Here is a 19,972-nt window from a genome sequence, read left to right as displayed (position 1 = left end):
GTTGTACTCTGGTGTGTAACTTGACACTGCAACTCTGACTGAGTCTTGCAGCTGTGCATCAGTGAGGCGTGTTCTGTGTTTGTTCTTGATGAAGTTCATGTTAGAAAAGGCTGATTCTCAAAGATAAGTTGAACCAAACAGGCTTGCAACTTTCATAGCTGCTGCGCATACACCATTGTGCTTTTCTGTGTCAACAAGGCACCAAAAGTTTGGTGTAGCCTGGTGGGCTTTAAATTTTAAATTGTCAGGAAAGAAGAGGAAGGAATTTAAAAGGTAAAAAGTAATCCTAAAGGTAAAAAATCCTAAAATAATTTATAAGGATGTATTTTTTCTCTAAAATTGTCTTTCTGAAAGTTATAAGAAGCAAAGTAAAAAAATAAGTGATATTATTTAAACAGGTGAAGACCAAGTCTTTTAATATTTTCTTGGATTTTGAAATTCAATTTGAGTTTTGTCTCTTAGAATTAAAAATGTCGAGCAAAGCAAGACCAGCTTGCTAGTAAATAAAAAAATAAAAAAAAATAGAGGCAGCTCACTGGCAAGTGCTGCTATTTGAGCTATTTTTAGAACAGGCCAGTGGGCGACTCATCTGGTCCTTACAGGCTGGCTACCTGGTGCCCGCGGGCACCGCGTTGGTAACCCCTGCACTAGATGTTTCTGCACATAGAAATACTAAGAACATTTTAGCACAAACAAATGTGTGTGTTCAATTACAGTAAGCGTGTTTATCCTAAACATTCCTGCCACTTCATTTTACACACAATGGCATTTTTACCAAACCTTTTTTAATTGTATACCGCAATAGAATAATATCATATTGTGGCCTTAATACCGTGAGATTTGATACCGTTACATCCCAACTTTCTAATGATCTGATTAGTGCCATTTTTAATAGAATTTTTTGGAATAAGCCCATGGCCATTGAAAAATGAACCGCGGGGCCGCAAATGGCCTTCGGGCCACCAAAGGCTTTATGATTGTGCCTTTTTATAAAAAAAAAAAAATGTTGGATGAGATTTGTTAAACTGTGTTGTCCACTCTTTAGAAGTACCCTCCCAGTGCCACCACGCTGCACTTTGAGTTTTATGCTGAACCCGGTTCTGAGGTCAAAATAGAGAGGAAGGTAAAGACAAACGTGTGTGTGTGTGTGTGTGTGTGTGTGTGTGTGTGTGTGTGTGTGTGTGTGTGTGTGTGTGTGTGTGTGTGTGTGTGTGTGTGTGTGTGTGTGTGTGTGTGTGTGTGTGTGTGTGTGTGTGTGTGTGTGTGTGTGTGTGTGTGTGTGTGTGTGTGTGTGTGTGTGTGTGTGTGTGTGTGTGTGTGTGTTTTTCATATATGTTGTGGATTATGTAATGTATTTAAATTTTCAAAACTATCTCCAACAGACGAGCAGTAACACTTTACACTATATTCATATTGAACAACTTGACAAGGTATGTGCCGGAACGGCCTCCTTATTATGCTAGAGTAAGGAAAATTGAGGTGCCTTAATTTAAACGTTGCATTGTTTTTCTTCAGATATCAGACCGTCCATCTGAGATCATGGAGTCGCTCACAATGATGTACAACATCCCGAAAGACAAGCAGACCCTGCTTTTCACACACATTCGATTGGCTCATGGCTTTTCAAATCACAAAAAGAGGCTGCAGGCCGTGCAGGCCAGACTCCATGCAATCTCTATACTGGGTGAGTTAATGCCACTTACTTCAGATTATTTGTAAAGCGTGCTCTATAATGTCAAATATTTTTATGTCTTTGCAGTGTATTCAAATGCACTTCAAGAGTCCACAAACAGTATTCTCTATAATGGCTTAATAGAAGAATTGGTGGATGTATTACAGATTACAGACAAACAACTAGTGGTAAGTGATGATGAATTTCTCTGGTATGTCACAATTTCCCCACCTCATCCCATACTGCAAGATATGTAGGTGCTTTGAAGTTAAAACAATAGTTTGAAATAGGGCAGCATATATTGCCCATCCGATTCTCCCAACAAGACATTCAGCTTTGTAATCATATTTTTTTATTCCTAATTTTTACTTTGTCGTACTTCTCACTAGCGAGTCACGAGGCTCTTTGTTTGTGCTTTCTGTATGTAGTCTCGCTGAGTCGCTCTCATCCCACCTAGACAAAGATTGTAGGTGACTAAAAAGAGAGCTCACTGCGTTCATTTAGTTCTACTGTTACAGGGGTTCTCCTGGACTGCCAATATACCTGTGGTGGTGGGGGCGTGGTTATGTGTGCGGTTGCCATGACGTAATTGCATAATTTGCTATGATTATGATATTTCTCCCCAAAAAAATGTATGCATACATTCAAAAAAATATCTGGTATTAGTATCAACATACATTTTAATATGATATGTCATATTTGTCTCTACTTATTTTACAGTATACTTGGACAATTTTTCAAGTGTCTGGAGACTTAAAATTACTATTTTATTAAAAACAACTAACAACAAATCTAGCACCTTTTAGCGAAAGAGGTGAGTTGGATTTTCTCTCCTCAAAAGCTGCCACTCTCCCCTTAATATTTGCACATTTTTGTAGATTGCTGTCCGCAGGTATATCTAGGCGATATTAAAGTTACGTCCATGTCACAGACATGCTGAGAATCATCCAGACAATGGCGCGTGTCACACGCTGACAATCATCCAGACAATGGTGTGGGTCTTGCTTACATCCAATTTCAGCAGCGATGTTTTCAGTGATTTAAGTCTGATTTCGATGGCCGAGTTTAGGCTGAGAATGAGGAAGTGTTGTGTCTGTGGAAACAAAGTGTTTGCACGGGAGGTAAAACTGGTTGGAATTGTGCCGTTTGTTATAAGATTGGCAATAAAAGTTAAAAATAGCGTCAGACTTTGTGACTTCTTATAAGGACTACAATATATTACATTACTTAAAATTGTTTTCATGTATAAAAAAAAATATTTTCCAAGTGTGGCTGTAATGAAAATGTCGTGGCAGTGCGCCACATTCAGTTACAAGAAGGGGAAACCCTTTGCTGAATAAACACGCACAGGTGCTGAAAGCTATGCAGAGTGGGTCCTCTTTCTCCCTCTTTGAAGCGAGAAACAAAGAAACGCAAGCCTCAACAATTTTAATCATGCCTGTCACTCAAATGCCGGTGAGGGCGCAAAGAGAAAAAAACCTCAGCCTTTTGTGGTCACGTAATCAAACTAATTAGAACCGTGATGTGGATTGATCGTGCAGCCCTAGTTTGAAACATGTCATTGTGCTTCAGGATATCAAGGCTGCATCTCTGCGCACTTTAACTTCCATTGTTCACTTGGAGAGGACACCCAAGCTTTCCAACATCATTGACTGCACTGGCACTGCTTCCTACCATGGCTTCTTGCCTGTGTTGGTTCGCAACTGTATACAAGCAATGATTGGTGAGTGTTCTTTTTGCTAGCGGGTAGGTTTGGCATCTAATAAAAATACTTGAAATGTATCCTATTTTTCTTAGATCCTTTGATGGAACCTTACCCACACCAGTTTGCCACTGCACTCTTTTCCTTTCTGTATCATTTGGCCAGCTATGATGCTGGGGGTGAAGCCCTTGTCTCCTGTGGAATGATGGAAGCCCTCTTAAAGGTAACTGCTCCTGTGTACCTACATCTGTTAATCAAAGCTGTTTTCTTCACTTTATGGCATGATTTTTGCAGGTAATTAAATTTCTAGGTGACGAGCAGGACCAGATCACTTTTGTTACAAGAGCTGTTCGGGTTGTGGATCTCATCACCAACCTAGACATGGCTGCCTTCCAGTCCCACAGCGGCCTTTCCATTTTCATCTGCAGGCTAGAGGTTGGCTTTTCCCTCTTGTTTCTGACAAGTACAATCATTGCCACCTCTGCTGAATATTCATACCTAGTTATGTATCCTATATTTGACACATGTAGCATGAGGTGGACCTGTCGAGGAAAGAGTGCCCATTTGTCATCAAGCCAAAGATTCAGAGGCCAAGTGCTGCTGTGGATTCTGAGGACATGGACACAGACATGGAGAGTAAGTAAACTGTACCATTATTTTTTTTTTTATATCATCAAATAGGTTGAAGGCATTTATGAACATTTGTGAAAACCTACAGTACAAATGTGAAAAAATATCTGAGATCAATTTAATACATTTACCAGCATCTGAAGTTGCCATGGAAAGCAGCCCTGGACCGTCAACATCTGGTTCCAGATCAGAGGTGGACCAGCGAGCACAGAGCAGCACACCAAACACGCCTCGTGCAGGTAGACATACACACACACACAATGCGATATAGTATACACATGCAATTAAAATATTACAAAAACACAAAATGTTCATCAATCCTTTTTCCTGCAGGGATGCAGTGTATTCCTCAAAGGGCAGCTCTGTTAAAATCAATGCTCAATTTCTTGAAGAAAGCCATTCAAGACCCTGCCTTTTCTGATGGCATTCGCCATGGTGAGTCATTTCCTTCCTCTTCACCGAGAGCTTAAAGCTAAAGGTCTTGTTCACATGTATGAAATTCAAGAAAAACAATTGTTTCATGCTGATATTTTAATGTTCACTGTAATTTATATTTTCAAGTAATGGATGGATCCTTGCCTACCTCACTCAAGCACATCATCAGTAATGCAGAATATTACGGACCTTCACTGTTTCTTCTGGGTAAGTTCATGTTCAAGCTTCAATTAATAATGCAAATCTCCAAGTACATTCTATGTGTTAATTCACTGCTTGCTGTGTTATTCTAAAACCACAATAAATAATTATATTTTTCCCTTCTTGTTCTTTTGGATTCACAGCAACCGAGGTTGTGACAGTGTTTGTGTTCCAGGAGCCATCTCTGCTTTCCTCCCTGCAGGATAATGGTCTCACTGATGTTATGCTCCATGCCCTTCTCATCAAAGATGTGAGTTTAAAGCAACTATAAACGACTTTTTTAAAGGCCATTTTAAAAAGATAACTACCAGTGATTGATCTGAAAATACTCTAAATAATAGGTTAATAATATCCACACAAGCCAAAACATGTATCCGGTTAGCAAGATACAGATATTTCTTCATACATCTTAGCCAGTCAAACCAATGGATGTGCTACCTAGTTTAAATGGGAACTGTGCTTCTATTAAATTTTGCCAATTTTCCGCTGTCGTTTTTTTTTGCATTCTAAGTATTAGAGGTGGCATATTTAGTAATGTGGACAGAAATGGTACTGCAATCACGGTCAAAATTCTGTAGTCCCCTCCCACTCTCCATGACTGAGGTTACCAGATATGCAGCCAAATCCAAATCCTACTCTAAGGAACTTCAAATGGCAATCAACGAGTCCTACGCTGTAAATTTCTTGTTATGCTTTTTGCAAGGGGTGTTTACTAAGTAAGTATCAATCAATCACGCCTAATTATCAATCAATCATGACTAGGGATGATGTTTAATAAGAAGCTATCGAGTTCGAGCCTATTATCGAATCCTCTCATCGAACCGATTCCTTATCGATTCTCTTATCGAGTCCAGATAGGTTGTTGCACATGGGAAAAAAAAACAATATTTGGTTTAACAAAAGCTCACTTTTAGTATATAAGAAAAAAAAATAAATCTAATAAATATTGACTGTTACCCCCCTTAAAAAATAAAATACAATAAATAAATATTGACTGTTGTTACCCAAAGTATATTAAGTGGGATTTTTCAGAAAAACAAATTAATTCAGTAACACAAAAACAACCTGTCTCTGTGATCACTATAGGTGTATAAATAATATAATAGTGTTAAATAAAATCAGTCCCTTGGGCACAAAACTGAAATTAATACAGCCCTCCAAAAAGTGCACTTCTGCTACTATTTGACATAACTGTTTGTTTTGATGCTTTGACATTTTTGCACTTTATTTCTTTATTGAAAAAAAATTCTATGAAGAGAAAAGTTTGCAAATGTGGTTACAATGCTAAAATATGAAAAGTTAAAGCTAAAAAAAGAAATACACTTTGAGTTAACATTATTTCTATATGAGCTAGGGAATATAACAACTACATTACGCATGCAACAGGAGTGGTGAGCATGCGCGGTAGCCCCGAAAAGTGTTGTTGCATGTCGTCACCCGGCAGTAAACGTCTTGAACTCAGCCAACACGCTTCATCTGCATTATTTAGAATTAGACTGACAACACATATACAGTGGGATTTTGCTTTGTTTACAAGGAAAGAAAAACAAAAGTTAAAAAAGGGGGATATGTTGGCTATATATATGTATGTGCTGTGGTTGCTTTAAGAACGTTGCGACAGCTGCCGTAAAGGAGGTGCGTTGCTAGCCTGGTTGCTATGTTTCCGGTTGGTCGTAAAAGTGTTGGTCATGTGTTTGTACCTTGCTCAAATCCTTCAGTAAAGTTATTCATTGTATTATGTCTTTTGTTTTGAACTTTATTACACCTTGGAGCGCTTTTTCCCGTCCGTTGTTTTTCTTGCTTTCGCTATCTGCGCCTAATGACTGAGCTACGTGATGTTGTTTCTTGTGATGTCTTACGGAGCATTTCTGGTCGGTACGAATTCGAATAAAGAACCAACTCTTTTCCTTTACCATAGTGGTCTCGATAACGGGTACCGGTTATCAAAAAGGGGTTCGAGCCCGAGGACTTGGTTCTTTTCTTATCGAACAACCGGGAAAACCGGTTTTGAGTATCATCCCTAATCATGACTGATTGAAGTAATTATGCCACATTTTACTGATGTAGATTAGCCAAATGTATTTGTAAAGTTAGGAAGCAATATTTTCGATGGGACAGATTGTTGGCATTACCCTGCTAGCTAAATTGTCTTGTTTGACCGCACGGACCACCATCAAAATAATTATATGTAATATATTGTATATCGTATAGGCTTACTTTGATGGCAAGCCAAGGCCAACAGTAAAATTACCGCTGCATTTCGTTCAGCATAACTCCATATTGCATTCAACCTGACGCACTGCATTCTCTTCCATTTACGCACATCACCATCTTTCAGTGCAGAGTGCAATTCTATGAGCCAACCCACGTTACGTTAAAACCACGTTACGCATAAGTCTCAGAGCCTAAGTAAAAAATCATTACATGTAATTCATTATATTTTGCCAAGCAAATACCACTCCATATGTGGCTGATGCACATACAGTACCAGAAACCGCAATTACCCGTGCTTATGTTGGAACGCATTTTCTCAGCGTTTCAGCACATTGAGAACGAAATAAGCACTGACACTACACATATCCACATAGTTTATATTTGTTGAAAATACATTTTGCCCTGTCAGTTGGATGACACATTGAGACACAGGCAAACAAGCATATATTTCCCCCGTTAGCCTACATGTCGATGTGTCATTGACCGGGCTAGCATCCTGATAAGCATTTGTTGCACGAACATACTTGAGTTGTTAGACAAGATCAAAGACTGTATTGAACAATATAGTTTACAGACAAAATATAAAATTTCCATTTATAACAAGTAATAAGAAAACATAAATACCTAACCTACCTATCGAAGAAGAAATTAGCAAGCTTGGCGTCGGATGAAAAAATCTTCTCAGCCTTTAATTAGGTCCATCTTTAATAGGCATCCTTGATACCAATCCTCGTTTTATTCCTGGCTTTGTCATAAATAAGTTGAGAATTGTAACGACGCCTTTCAGATTTACTAAGGTCTGACATGTCTAGTAATTTTACCAGAGGCAGTAGCTCGACAGAGGGTGGTAACTGGCAACCTGGATGTGACACACTCAGACTTTCTAATTGGTCAAACGGTGGAGGACGGTGCATCGAAATGAAAACAACAATATTTCGGGGCTGTAAATCTAATTTTGTAATAAGCATATCCCAGCTGAACTGCCATCGTTTTCCAGAAATATGTTTTCACAATTAAAACTTGTTAGTACGAAGCCTGTCTCGTCATGCTTCCATACTTGTGAGCCCTAATGTACTCCTCACAAATAGTCTTATTTTTTTAATCCACAGGGATTTGTTTTCTTTTTGCCACACTGGTCTGTTGGCTTTTTGGGACTCATATTGAGTTAGCAAAATGAAAAAAACTTGCCAAAAGGGGGAAAAACAAACATAAGGCACACACACAAAACACTGCACACTGAAGCACTGAGACGTGATTAGGACGACTTGGAAGGCAGAATGTGAGTGGTAGCAGAGGCGGAGCGCCTCTGCTACAATGATGGCCCTGGATTTTGTCTGGCAGGCACCTAAAAGGAATAACTGAATGGGGTGTTCGTACACCAAGAATTGTACGCACACCTGACCCGACCTAAAAGTTCGTAAATCGAAAAGTTTGCTAAAATAGAGGTTCGTAATTCGAGCTTCCACTGTAAAATACAAAGCAATAAGATACAAAGCGATACATATAGTGTTCAACAGGCAGAAAATTATCTCCTGAGAAAATGATGAATTCATGAGGATCACTTGAGGTCTCCAATAGAACCACTTACAAATTTGTGACTGAACTTGAGAGCACAGACCATCAAGCGTAATTATTATTGACCCTTTTAAGTTGGAAGTGGTTTCTAAAAGACATCTTCTATAACTGTTAATCTGTAGATCAGGAAACAAAAAAAAGTGTTTTGAGAAAAGCTGCGGACATGTAAATGTATATTTAAAAAAAAAAAAGTGAACATCTGTTACAAAGTTCAATCAATCAATGTTTATTTATATAGCCATAAATCACAAGTGTCTCAAAGGGTTGCACAAACCACAACATCCTCTGTAGAGCCCACAGTTGCCCAAAGTTGCTGAAAGTCTCTATACATCTATATATGTATGTACTTGATAATCTTCAGACTTGATTAGCGTCATCGGGTGCATGAATGGAAATATTTTCTGCCAAAATATTGCTTAAACTGAACCTCACATTACCCTTTCCGTAAAATAGAAAGCAGATGAGTGAATAGGGGAGTGAACCAATTCCTTAAGAGATGGATCATTAGTTTGTGTCCTTAACCAGCCACGGCGAAGGAGAAAAATATGCTTCTCATTGCAGCCAGTTTTAATATTTGTAGCCCAATACAAAAACCTAAAGTTTGGTAGTGCTAATCCTCCCAGTGCTTTGCAATTTTTGTTTACATAGCCCAGCCAATTTAAATTTTTGAAGCTGCTGAGTGCTGATGTCATATTGATTTAAACAAATGATGGCATTTACAGCAGGAGTAGATTATTTATTGCAGTCGAAACTGGCATCATAACTGATACTCCTGTCTGTGAGTTGTTTTTTAAGTTATTGTTTTAAATTGATTTTCTTATCTAGGTTCCCGCCACACGTGAGGTCTTGGGGTCTCTTCCTAATGTGTTTAGTGCCCTCTGCTTGAATGCCAGAGGCCTCCACTCTTTTGTTCAGTGTCAGCCCTTCGAGCGCCTTTTCAAAGTGCTCTTGTCTCCTGACTATTTACCTGCCATGCGACGTCGACGCAGCTCTGACCCACTGGGTGAGTTGGCCTGTTTGCTGTCTCTTATGGATAGATGCCTTTAATGGCTGCTTAAGTTTGTGATGCATCCGATGTCTCCCTGTAGGTGACACTGCATCCAATTTGGGAAGTGCGGTGGATGAGCTAATGAGACACCAACCAACTTTGAAGACCGATGCTACCACTGCTATCATTAAGGTAATTTCAAGATTTCAAGTATACTTGTAGCACCGTGTGAACTTACAGGTTTTTAAACATTTATTGTTGTGGTAGTTACTAGAGGAGATCTGCAATTTGGGTAGAGCCCCTGAGTACGTCTGCCAGAAACCATCTATTCAGAAAGCTGATGGTACAGTGGCTGTACCACCAGCACGCTCCAGTCATGCTGCTGAAGAAGCTTCAAGTGAGGATGAAGAGGAAGAGGAGGCCCTCCACACGTTTACCCAGCAACAGGGGGAACCAGAGAGCAACAGACAGTCAGTGCCACTTGAACTGTATGACACTGGGTTTATATCACAATTAGAGATGTCCGATAATTACTTTTTTGCCGATATTCCGATATTGTCCAACTCTTAATTACCGATTCCGAAATCAACCGATACCGATATATACTGTCGTGGAATTATCACATTATTATCCCTAATTTTGTTGTGATTCCCCCTGGATGCATTAAACAATGTAACAAGGTTTTCCAAAATAAGAGAACAACTTCTACTCAAGTTATGGAAAAAAGTGCCGACATGGTACTGCCATTTTTATTATTGAAGTCATAAAAGTGCATTATTTTTTTTAACATGCCTCAAAACAGCAGCTTGGAATTCGAGAAATGCTCTCCCTGAGATAATCCTGATACCCACTACAAGTATGGGAAATACTATACTTTGACTTTCACAAAGTGCATTATTTATTTATTTTTTTTTAAACATGCCTCAAAACAACAGCTACAAAAACAATGGAAGCACACAGCTTCAGTCCAGAGTATACTAGAGTAATGAAGTAAACAATAACATAGTCCTTAAGTGCAAGACTGCCTGGTATACTGTATAACAGGAAATTATAAACTGGGCTCAATCTGCCCTGCTCTAACGTATTTGTATGAGTAACAAAAATGTGCTGCAATTGAGTGGTGAGTGCTTGAAGTGGCTTAGCAGTCAGCCAGAGCTTCTGAAATGCTGCGTTGAGACAAGGCATCTCCGTTCACTGCAAGCTGTAAAGTGTGAACCATGCAGGGCAGACTATGCACACCAAACTCCACCATAGCTTTTGCCATACTGCGTACGTTGCCCCTGAACACAATGTGGGCTTTTGCCTTCGGGTTTTTTTTGTAGTGTTTTTGTTTATCGGTGGAGTCTTTAAGCGACAACTGTGTGGCACTACTTTTTTTTTGATGTTTGCTTTTCATTCATCTTCTGCTTGTATTCATTGTTTATCTCTTTGTGATTCATGAAGAGGTGGGAGATCAAATTGCTCGTATTAAAGGAAGATGTCTTAGTTCCTCTGCGCATAACAAACTTTTTGCAATCATTGCAAATTGCCAGTTTTTTAACCGTCAAGACACAATTTAAAATAATCCCAAACCATAGAAATGGTGTCATTAGTCAGTCACCGAGCGAGCTCGCTTGTTAACCATGGCTACAGCACCGCCAACACCACACTGTTATTATTGTTATGCTCCGCTCGCGGCGGTTTGATGAGGTCATCAAGCGTCGCCAGTAAACCTCTCATGCTGCAGTCGTCAACTCCTGTGTTGTGTGTGGGAGAGAGGAGGGGCTGCTGACTGGGAGACACAACTGCTCTGTACTACTACTTACGTCCGTGTTCTACCGGATATGTACCGCTCCATATATTGGCGTTTTAAAAAATCATTAATTTTACTTTTTGAAACCGATAACGATAATTTCCGGTATTACATTTTAAAGCATTTATCGGTCTATAATATCGGCAGGCCGATATTATCGGACATCTCTAATCACAATCGGGCAACAGTTCTATTATAGACATTGTTTGTCATGATTTGCTAAATTTTAGTTTGCATTCTTGTTATATTTGTCCTTTCAACTGTGTCCCTTCTTTCAGGGTGGTGGGCACTGAAGAGCGAATACCAATTCCTCTTATGGATTATATTTTGAATGTGGTGAGTGTTAAGTCTTAAGCATAGTTCAGAATTTCTTTTTTTTAAGCTGTAAAACAATATTTACTTATTTCCGACACGTGTTCCAGATGAAGTTTGTGGAATCCATACTCAGTAACAATACCACAGATGATCACTGTCAGGAGTTTGTGAACCAAAAGGGCTTGTTACCTCTGGTCTCTATCCTGGGCCTGCCCAACCTGCCCATAGACTTCCCCACTTCAGCTGCTTGCCAGGCTGTTGCTGGTGTATGCAAGTCCATTTTGGTGAGCATCAGGAACAGAATCTTTTAACTACATCCCACCAATCCCTGAGTACATTTGCTACTGTTTCCCACCTTTTTAGACTCTCTCACATGAGCCTAAAGTACTTCAAGAGGGACTGTGCCAACTAGACACTATTCTCACATCTCTTGAGGCTCTACATCGGCCAATTGAGGTGCCTGGTGGATCTGTCCTTCTGAGAGAACTGGCTAATGCTGGGCATGTTACGGATGCCACGTTGTCGGCTCGTGCCACGCCACTGCTACATGCACTTACTGCAGCACATGCCTACATCCTAATGTTTGTCCACACCTGCCGAGTAGGACAGGTAATCACAAATTTTACAGTATATTTGTAAAAATGATTGTCTCAATGACCGGACAATTGCCAAGGATGGTGGCGTCATTGGTGTTCTCACATTCATATCACAAAATGTGTCTTTTCTATTTCTGAACAGAGTGAAATCAGAGCAATCTCAGTTAACCAGTGGGGCTCCCAGTTGGGCTTGAGTGTTCTCAATAAGCTGAGTCAACTATACTGTTCTCTTGTATGGGAGAGTACTGTTTTGCTCTCCCTTTGCACGCCTAACAGGTATAATTTCAATGATCTCCTTTATTTTCACACTGTAGCACAACATTCCTCTTAACTCTAGATTTCCCCCACAACAGTCTACCTCCAGGCTGTGAGTTTGGGCAAGCCGACATGCAGAAACTGTTACCCAAAGAGGAGAAACCATCTAGTAGTGCTGCAACTGCGACGGCCTCTGGCTCAAGGAGAACTGGTGCTATATTAATTTAATTCCTATAGCAAAGATCAAGACTGTATCTCAGAAATACCTTTTAATTGTGCCATCCTTATGTTTTTCAAGTAGATCCAGAAGCGGTGCCTGTCGAGTCTTCTGCCGGTGGACTATTAGAAGGCATGGGTTTAGACGGGGATAGCTTGGCTCCCATGGAGACAGATGAACCTACTTCAACAGACCCTAAGGCCAAATCGAAGCTCACCCCAGCAATGGCCACACGCATTAAACAGATTAAACCCCTCCTTTCTGGTGAACTGATTTTCATGACCCATATCAAGTGATAAAGCAACTCAATTTTTGTCTATAATCTCTTTTTAAATTATCCCGTCCTTCAGCGTCATCTCGACTAGGAAGGGCTCTTGCTGAGCTATTTGGCCTGCTGGTCAAGTTGTGTGTCGGTTCCCCAGTGCGTCAACGCCGCTCCCACCACGCCACAAGCACTGGCACCACTCCCACGCCTGCTGCTCGAGCCACTGCTTCTGCCCTCACCAAGCTCCTCACCAAGGGTCTGAGTTGGCTGCCCCCTCCTTACACACCTACCCCACGCTTTAGGTAAGAGAAACCTTTTGGATCTGATCATTTGAAACAATCACATACTGGTCTTTGAGAGTGTTTGATGTATTACTAATGGTGTGGCCTCCATCTGACAGGCTCACTTTCTTCATCTGCTCTGTGGGTTTCACATCGCCTATGTTGTTTGATGAGAGGAAGTACCCTTACCACCTCATGCTGCAAAAATTTTTTTGCTCTGGTGGGCACGATGCCTTATTTGAGTAAGTAATTAAAAAAATGTATTAATACATATTAAGGAATGGTCATGTGTTGTGTAAATAATGTGGATTCCATTGGTTGTTTCTGCATAGGACTTTCAACTGGGCCCTGTCAATGGGTGGAAAGGTTCCTGTATCTGAGGGTCTGGAGGATACTGAGCTGCCAGATGGGACGGGGGAGTTTCTAGATGCTTGGTTGATGCTGGTAGAGAAGATGGTGAATCCTAGCACCGTGCTGGACTCGCCTCACTCTCTGCCAGCTAAAATGCCTGGTGTGACTCCAACTGTGCCCCAGTTCAGTGCTCTTCGGTTCCTCATAGTTACTCAGAAGGTGAGTTGCAATATCGGATATGGATAGCTAATAGAGGCACTTAATCAAAAGTGGGCTCTTCATCTTTAGTGTAATTGAAACCTACCTGTTTGTGCTTATGTAACAATGTCTCCTTGTGCTCTCATATGCAGGCTGCATTCAGTTGTATCCGCAGCCTATGGAACAGGAAGCCACTGAAGGTTTATGGAGGCAGGATGGCTGAATCCATGCTGGCCATCCTTTGCCACATCCTGCGGGGGGAGCCAGTCATCCAGGAGCGTCTGGCCAAGGAGAGAGAGGGTACAGTACGTCCAGACGATGAAGGGGCACCTTCTGGTTCTCTTGCACCAAGTGCAGTCACTGGAGTGTCTACAACCAGCGGAGAGACACCAGCAGCAGCTCCTGGAACAACTTCTGGAGGGCCGACTGCGGGATCAGCAGAAGAATCGACTAATTCCACTCCACGACGTGAACCGCAGGTTAACCAGGCTCAGCTTACTCAGGTATGTCAATATTTTTTTGTAAAATATTTTGAGTTAGTGCTATTTGGTACTATATTCTGTAGGGATGTAATGATATAACTGTCAAAGTCAGGGAGGAGTGCAGAGATAGTGGAGCAGAACATACAGCTGCAATAGGTTTTATCTTTTTCTTGGTCGGCATTTTTGCATTATCCTTTTCCTGCTGAAATAATGGGATCTCGTATGTGCATTGGGGCATTACAAAATGGCAACTGACATTAGGGATGTCCCGATCCGATATAGATATCGGAAATCAGTCCGATGTTAGCCAAAAAAGTGAATATCGGATTTTATCGGACTGAATCTAAAAGCTCCGATATAAGCTGTCCATTTTCCGCTGCAGCACTTCTATAATAGGTGACTCTGGTTTGACCACACTCCCACACAGTAGGTGGCTGCAATGCCCCTTAATTAACGTTGGTGCCGGCCGCGGAACAAGAGCGTCTCTGATCCAGCATCCACAGCCCACGTGATCACAACGACGACAACGCGTGTGCTTGCAGCAAAGTGTAGTGATGTCGGCTGTGTGGAAGTATTTTAACGTAAACTCGGACAAAGACGTTGCCGCTAAATGCAACATTTGTGAGGTGCAAGTGTCCCGTGGAGGGACAGAACCGGGAATGTTCAATACAAGCAACCTCATCGCACATTTGAAAAAAGAACATGAGGATTTTCGCAAGAGCAGCAAGGCGAAGCAACAAACCTCTGGCTCGCTTCAGCAACCCAAGCTGGCCGAAAGGTTTGCAAGACGTGACAAACTACCACGGGACAGCAAAAAGGCAAAGGCCATAACAGAAAAGATAGTCCAGTTTTTTTGTGCTTGATGACCAGCCCCCGTCGGTGGTGAGTAATGTCGGGTTTAAACGCTTAATGGAGCACCTCGAGCCTTGCTACCTTATTCCTAGCCGCCACTACTTTGTAGACAAAACCATACCCCAGATGCACGAAGAGGTTAAAAAGTGTAGGTTTTGTTGTTTTTGTCCCTGCCCACAGTTGTTTCCAACATATGCTGACAGTAAAAAAATAACTGAAGTGAACTTGAGTTGTTTGCACTTTAAAATGCTTTTTTTGTTTTAAATTGGATTTATTTAGGTTATTTTTCAGGGTCTTCTAATTTATTTTTAATATATTCTATTCAATTGTATAATTATGTTAGTATTAGTGGTTATTTTGCACTTTAAATATAACGTATTTTTCGACTTCTCCACAGTCGGTGAGACCGACCAAACCCCCCCCCCCCGTTTTTTTTTTATAGTTTGGCCAAGTCTCACCCCCGGCCAAACTAGAAAAAAAAATGCGATTTATAGTCCGGAAAATACGGTACTCTTGCTAACTATGCTTTTCTGTTTTAACACTACAACATCAGTAACAGTAACATCACTTTCTCAAGCCTTTTCTAACATTCCACACAACAAAATAAGGAAAAAATATATGTATGATTCTTGCCTACATCGTATCGTATTTATATTGGTATCGGCCAATACTCAAGGCTACAATATCGGTATCGTATTGGAAGTGAAAAAGTTGCATCGGGACATCCCTAACTGACATTCAATGTAGTTTTCATTTCTACTACTGGATCATGTTTTATTTCATTACAGCACATCCCCTAAAAGTTAAGCATAAGCACTGGAAACGTGGGTTTATATACTATGAAGTTGGTATTTGTATTTCTAGAAATAAATTCAGTGGTGACGGGCTAAGGGTTATGGTAGCGGCGAATTTAGCATGTTGAAATACCGTATTTTCCGTACTATAAGGCGCACAGGATTATAAGGCGCACCTTCAATGAATGGCCTATTTTAACATTTTGTTCATATATAAGGCGCACGCACCGCATTATAAGGCGAATAGAATAGATGTTACAGTAGAGGCTGGGGTTACATTATGCATCCTTTAGATGGAGCTGCGCTAAAGGGAATGTCAACAAAACAGTCAGGTCAGTCAAACTTTATTAATAGATTACAAACCAGCGTTCTGACAACTCCGTTCAATCCCAAAATGAATAAACAGCTGTTTTATTATTTTCCCCGATTCAATAAACACGTAAAAAACAGTCTGATACTGTTACGGTAAATCAAACGTATACAATATAGTAACACTCGAAATGGTGCAGAGCAATAATATATCAATAACTCAACGTTGCTCAAACGATAATGTCACACAACACAACACACAAAATAAACTTGTTAAGCTCACTTCATTAAGTTATTCCTCATCCACAAATCCCTCAAATTATTCTTCAGTGTTCGGATCAAACAGTTGGGTGAATACCGGCATCCATCTCGTCAAAGTCGTCATTAAACGAGTCAGTTAATGGTAAATTCTCTCGCTGCTGCTCTCTTCCCGTGTTCTACGGTGTGGCTGATCGCCTTGAGTTTAAACTCTGCACGCCTCCCGCAGTCATATATTCCAGCATGCACCACGCGCTTCTTCTACGGGGGAAAATAAGGTTACCGTACTGCTTACCGTAATTGCGAGACCTCTCGTGGCATGTTTAATCCGGAGGATTTGTGGATGAGGAATAACTTAATAAAGTGAGCGTTTCATGTTTATTTTGTGTGTTGTGTTGTGTGACATTAACGTTTGAGCAACGTTGAGTTATTGATGTTATTGCTTTGCACTATTTTGAGATGTCGTTAATGGAGTCAGTGTCGCTGCTGTTGTCTAGCAGTTCAGTGACAATTGCTGTTTTCCTGAAATCATGTCTCTCAATAGGAGCCATTTTGGGGTCTTTACATAAACCCACAAATGGAAATGAAACGACACGGCCTGGCGCAGTCATATATACCAGCATGCACCGTGCGCTTCTCCTACGGGGGAAAATGAAATCGGCGGGTGCTTACTGTAGTTGTGAGACCTGTTGTGACTCAAAATTTGTCCATATGTAAGGCGCACCGGATTATAATGCTTTTGAGAAAATTTTAGGTTTTTAGGTGCGCCTTATAGTGCGGAAAATACGGTACTTTGTACAGGGGATCAGATGTCCTTGCCAAGTAGATCTGCAGAGGGTTGGAACAGCAGTTCTCTGATCTGCTAACAGATTTATTTTGCCACTTAAACTAGCAACATCACTTTCGTGATGAAAACATCGTTTTCCTTGGCAGAAGAAACATTTCTTCTTCCTGAATCAAGTCTACACATGCGCAATAACATGGAATATTGCAACGCGTAAGAAGCTTAATTGAAAACGGTAATGTTAACCGGCAGAAGTTTTATCACGGTTTATCATTAATATCACTACTTATCTGTTAAAAAAATGTACATTTTGATATAATCCAGAACAATAATTAATAAAATTGATTGTACCTTGCCATGTAATCTTGTATTCAAAGTAGGGCTGGGGGATATATAAACCCTGCTTCCACATGAGTTGGGAAATTGTGTTAGATGTAAATATAAACGGAATACAATGATTTGCAAATCATTTTCAACCCATATTCAGTTGAATATGCTACAAAGACAACATATTTGATGTTCAAACAGATAAACATCTTTTTTTTTTTTGCAAATCATTAATTTTACAATTTGATGCCAGCAACACGTGACAAAGAAGTTGGGAAAGGTGGCAATAAACACTGATAAAGTTGAGAAATTCTCATCAAACACTTATTTGGAACTTCCCACAGGTGTGCAGGCTAATTGGGAACAGGTAGGTGCCATGATTGGGTATAAAAGCAGCTTCCATGAAATGCTATGTAATTCACAAGGATGGGGCGAGGGTCACCAATTTGTAAGCAAATTCTCGAACAGTTTTAGAACATTTCTCAAGGAGCTATTGCAAATAATTTAGGGATTTTACCATCTACGGTCTGTAAAATCATCAGAACATTCAGAGAATCTGGAGAACTCACTGCACATAAGCAATGATTTTACGGACCGTTGATCCTTCAGGCGATATTGCATCAAAAACGGACATCAGTGTGTAAAGAATATCACCACGTGGGCTCAGGAACACTTCATAAAACCCCTGTGAGTAACTACAGTTGGATGCTACATCTGTAAGTGCAAAACTCTGCTATGCAAACCAAAACCCATTTATCAACACCAAGGAACGCCGCTGGCTTCGCTGGGCCCGAGCTCACTCATCTAAGATGGACTGGTGCAAAGTGGAAAAGCGTTCTGTGGTCTACGAGTCCACATATCCAATTATTTTTGGAAACTGTGGACGTGGTGTCCTCTGAAACAAAGAGGAAAATAACCATCCGGATTGGTATAGGCACGAAGTTCAAAAGCCAGCATCTGTGATGGTATGGGGGTGTATTAGTGCCCAAAACATGGGTAACTTACACATCTGTGAAGTCACCATTAATGCTGAATGGTCCATACAGGTTTTGGAGCAACATATGTTGTCATCCAAGCAACGTTATCATGGATGCCCCTGCTTATTTCAGCAAGAAAATGCCAAGCCACGTGTTACAACAGCGTGGTTTCATAGTAAAAGACTGCAGGTACTTTCCTGGCCCACCTGCAGTCGAGACCTGTCTCCCATCGAAAATGTGTGGCGCATTAAGAAGCGCAAAATACGACAGCGGAGACCCCGGGCTGTTGAACGACTAAAGCTCTACATAAAACAAGAATGGGAAAGAATTCCACTTTCAAAGCTTCAACAATTATTTTCCTCAGTTGACAAACGTTTATGGAGTGTTGTTAAAAGAAAAGGTAATGTAACACAGTGGTGAACATGCCCTTTCCCAACTACGTTGGCACGTGTTGCAGCTATGAAATTCTGAGTTAATTATTATTTGCAAACTAGAATAAAGTTTATGAGTTTTAACATAAAATATTTTGTCTTTGTAGTGCATTCAACTGAATATAGGTTGAAAAGGATTTGCAAATCATTGTATTCCGTTTATATTTACATCTAACACAATTTCCCAACTCATATGGAAACAGGGTTTGTACGTGATATATCACGGGTTTGTCTCTGTACGATATAGAAAATTACTATATCGTGATATTCGAGTATACGTTCTCACGCAGTTGTTTTTAGCTGCAGCCATTAAACTGCATGCGTCTCTCCCTCTTTCTTGTCTCTCCTTCTCACAGAGACTTAAAACAAGCACACCTTCTTACATACGTCATGCGTGCAACGTCACACGCCCTCCCCGAGCACAGAGGTAGCAGCATGGGTTACATTTGCTGTGATGCTAGCGAAGCCGTGCGAGTGGTAATACGAGAGAAAGAAGGTTCGAATCTGGTAACAATGAAAGAATGATTAATGCCCCAAAAAAACAGCAGGGGGTCCATTGTCTGGCGTTGGTTCGGCTTCAATCGGGAACATGTCGAATAGACTAATTTGTCAAGAGTGGGGCACAAGCGTTGCTACCAGATGTTGCTAATATGTGGCATCATTTGAAAAATCACCCGCCAATAACTGTTTGTTTGATAAATACAGTTTTGGTAAATTGACTTAGTTGTGATTTCCTTCTCTGCATGAAAGTTTAAAATGAGTATATATTAATGCGGTATGAAAAAGAATGTTTTAATCTAGACACATAGGATCATCATACTGCTGTGATTAAATGTATCAAGTGTTAATTCAAAGCTAAGGCAAAATATCGAGATATATATCGTGTATCGCGATATAGCCTACAAATATCGAGGTAGTAAAAAAAGGCCATATCGCTCAGCCCCAATTCAGAGTTCCATCCATACATTTTCTATTCTGCCTGTCCTCACTAGGGTCTTGCAAAATTTGGGGTACATCCTAGGGCTGCCAGCCAATCGCAGAGCCATCTGGGCGAATGCTTATCTACCCTTG

The 19,972-nt window shown here is 40.6% G+C and overlaps 1 protein-coding gene across 13 annotated transcripts in view; it reads left to right on the top strand.

Moving 5' to 3' along the window:
- Positions 1-19,972, top strand: part of huwe1 (HECT, UBA and WWE domain containing E3 ubiquitin protein ligase 1) — a 79,674-nt gene that overhangs the window by 25,985 nt on the left and 33,717 nt on the right. For 10 of the 13 annotated variants that reach the window (XM_061903420.1, XM_061903422.1, XM_061903423.1 and 7 more), the window contains 25 exons: positions 1,046-1,123; positions 1,383-1,430; positions 1,516-1,684; positions 1,760-1,860; positions 3,245-3,395; positions 3,470-3,597; positions 3,669-3,809; positions 3,905-4,010; positions 4,139-4,243; positions 4,338-4,439; positions 4,566-4,646; positions 4,784-4,890; positions 9,255-9,432; positions 9,518-9,609; positions 9,685-9,905; positions 11,488-11,545; positions 11,632-11,808; positions 11,888-12,133; positions 12,263-12,396; positions 12,474-12,586; positions 12,674-12,856; positions 12,943-13,159; positions 13,258-13,380; positions 13,471-13,708; positions 13,840-14,190. In XM_061903420.1, coding sequence (XP_061759404.1) covers positions 1,046-1,123; positions 1,383-1,430; positions 1,516-1,684; positions 1,760-1,860; positions 3,245-3,395; positions 3,470-3,597; positions 3,669-3,809; positions 3,905-4,010; positions 4,139-4,243; positions 4,338-4,439; positions 4,566-4,646; positions 4,784-4,890; positions 9,255-9,432; positions 9,518-9,609; positions 9,685-9,905; positions 11,488-11,545; positions 11,632-11,808; positions 11,888-12,133; positions 12,263-12,396; positions 12,474-12,586; positions 12,674-12,856; positions 12,943-13,159; positions 13,258-13,380; positions 13,471-13,708; positions 13,840-14,190 — 3,648 coding nt within the window. The remainder of the gene's footprint in view (positions 1-1,045; positions 1,124-1,382; positions 1,431-1,515; positions 1,685-1,759; positions 1,861-3,244; positions 3,396-3,469; positions 3,598-3,668; positions 3,810-3,904; positions 4,011-4,138; positions 4,244-4,337; positions 4,440-4,565; positions 4,647-4,783; positions 4,891-9,254; positions 9,433-9,517; positions 9,610-9,684; positions 9,906-11,487; positions 11,546-11,631; positions 11,809-11,887; positions 12,134-12,262; positions 12,397-12,473; positions 12,587-12,673; positions 12,857-12,942; positions 13,160-13,257; positions 13,381-13,470; positions 13,709-13,839; positions 14,191-19,972) is intronic. The other 3 variants (XM_061903425.1, XM_061903419.1, XM_061903417.1) reach the window with 2 other exon arrangements.

The sequence above is a fragment of the Nerophis ophidion genome, linkage group LG06 (assembly GCF_033978795.1).
Source record: "Nerophis ophidion isolate RoL-2023_Sa linkage group LG06, RoL_Noph_v1.0, whole genome shotgun sequence".
In the NCBI taxonomy this organism is placed as follows: Eukaryota; Metazoa; Chordata; class Actinopteri; order Syngnathiformes; family Syngnathidae; genus Nerophis; species Nerophis ophidion.
This window is presented reverse-complemented; position numbering and strand designations above follow the sequence as displayed.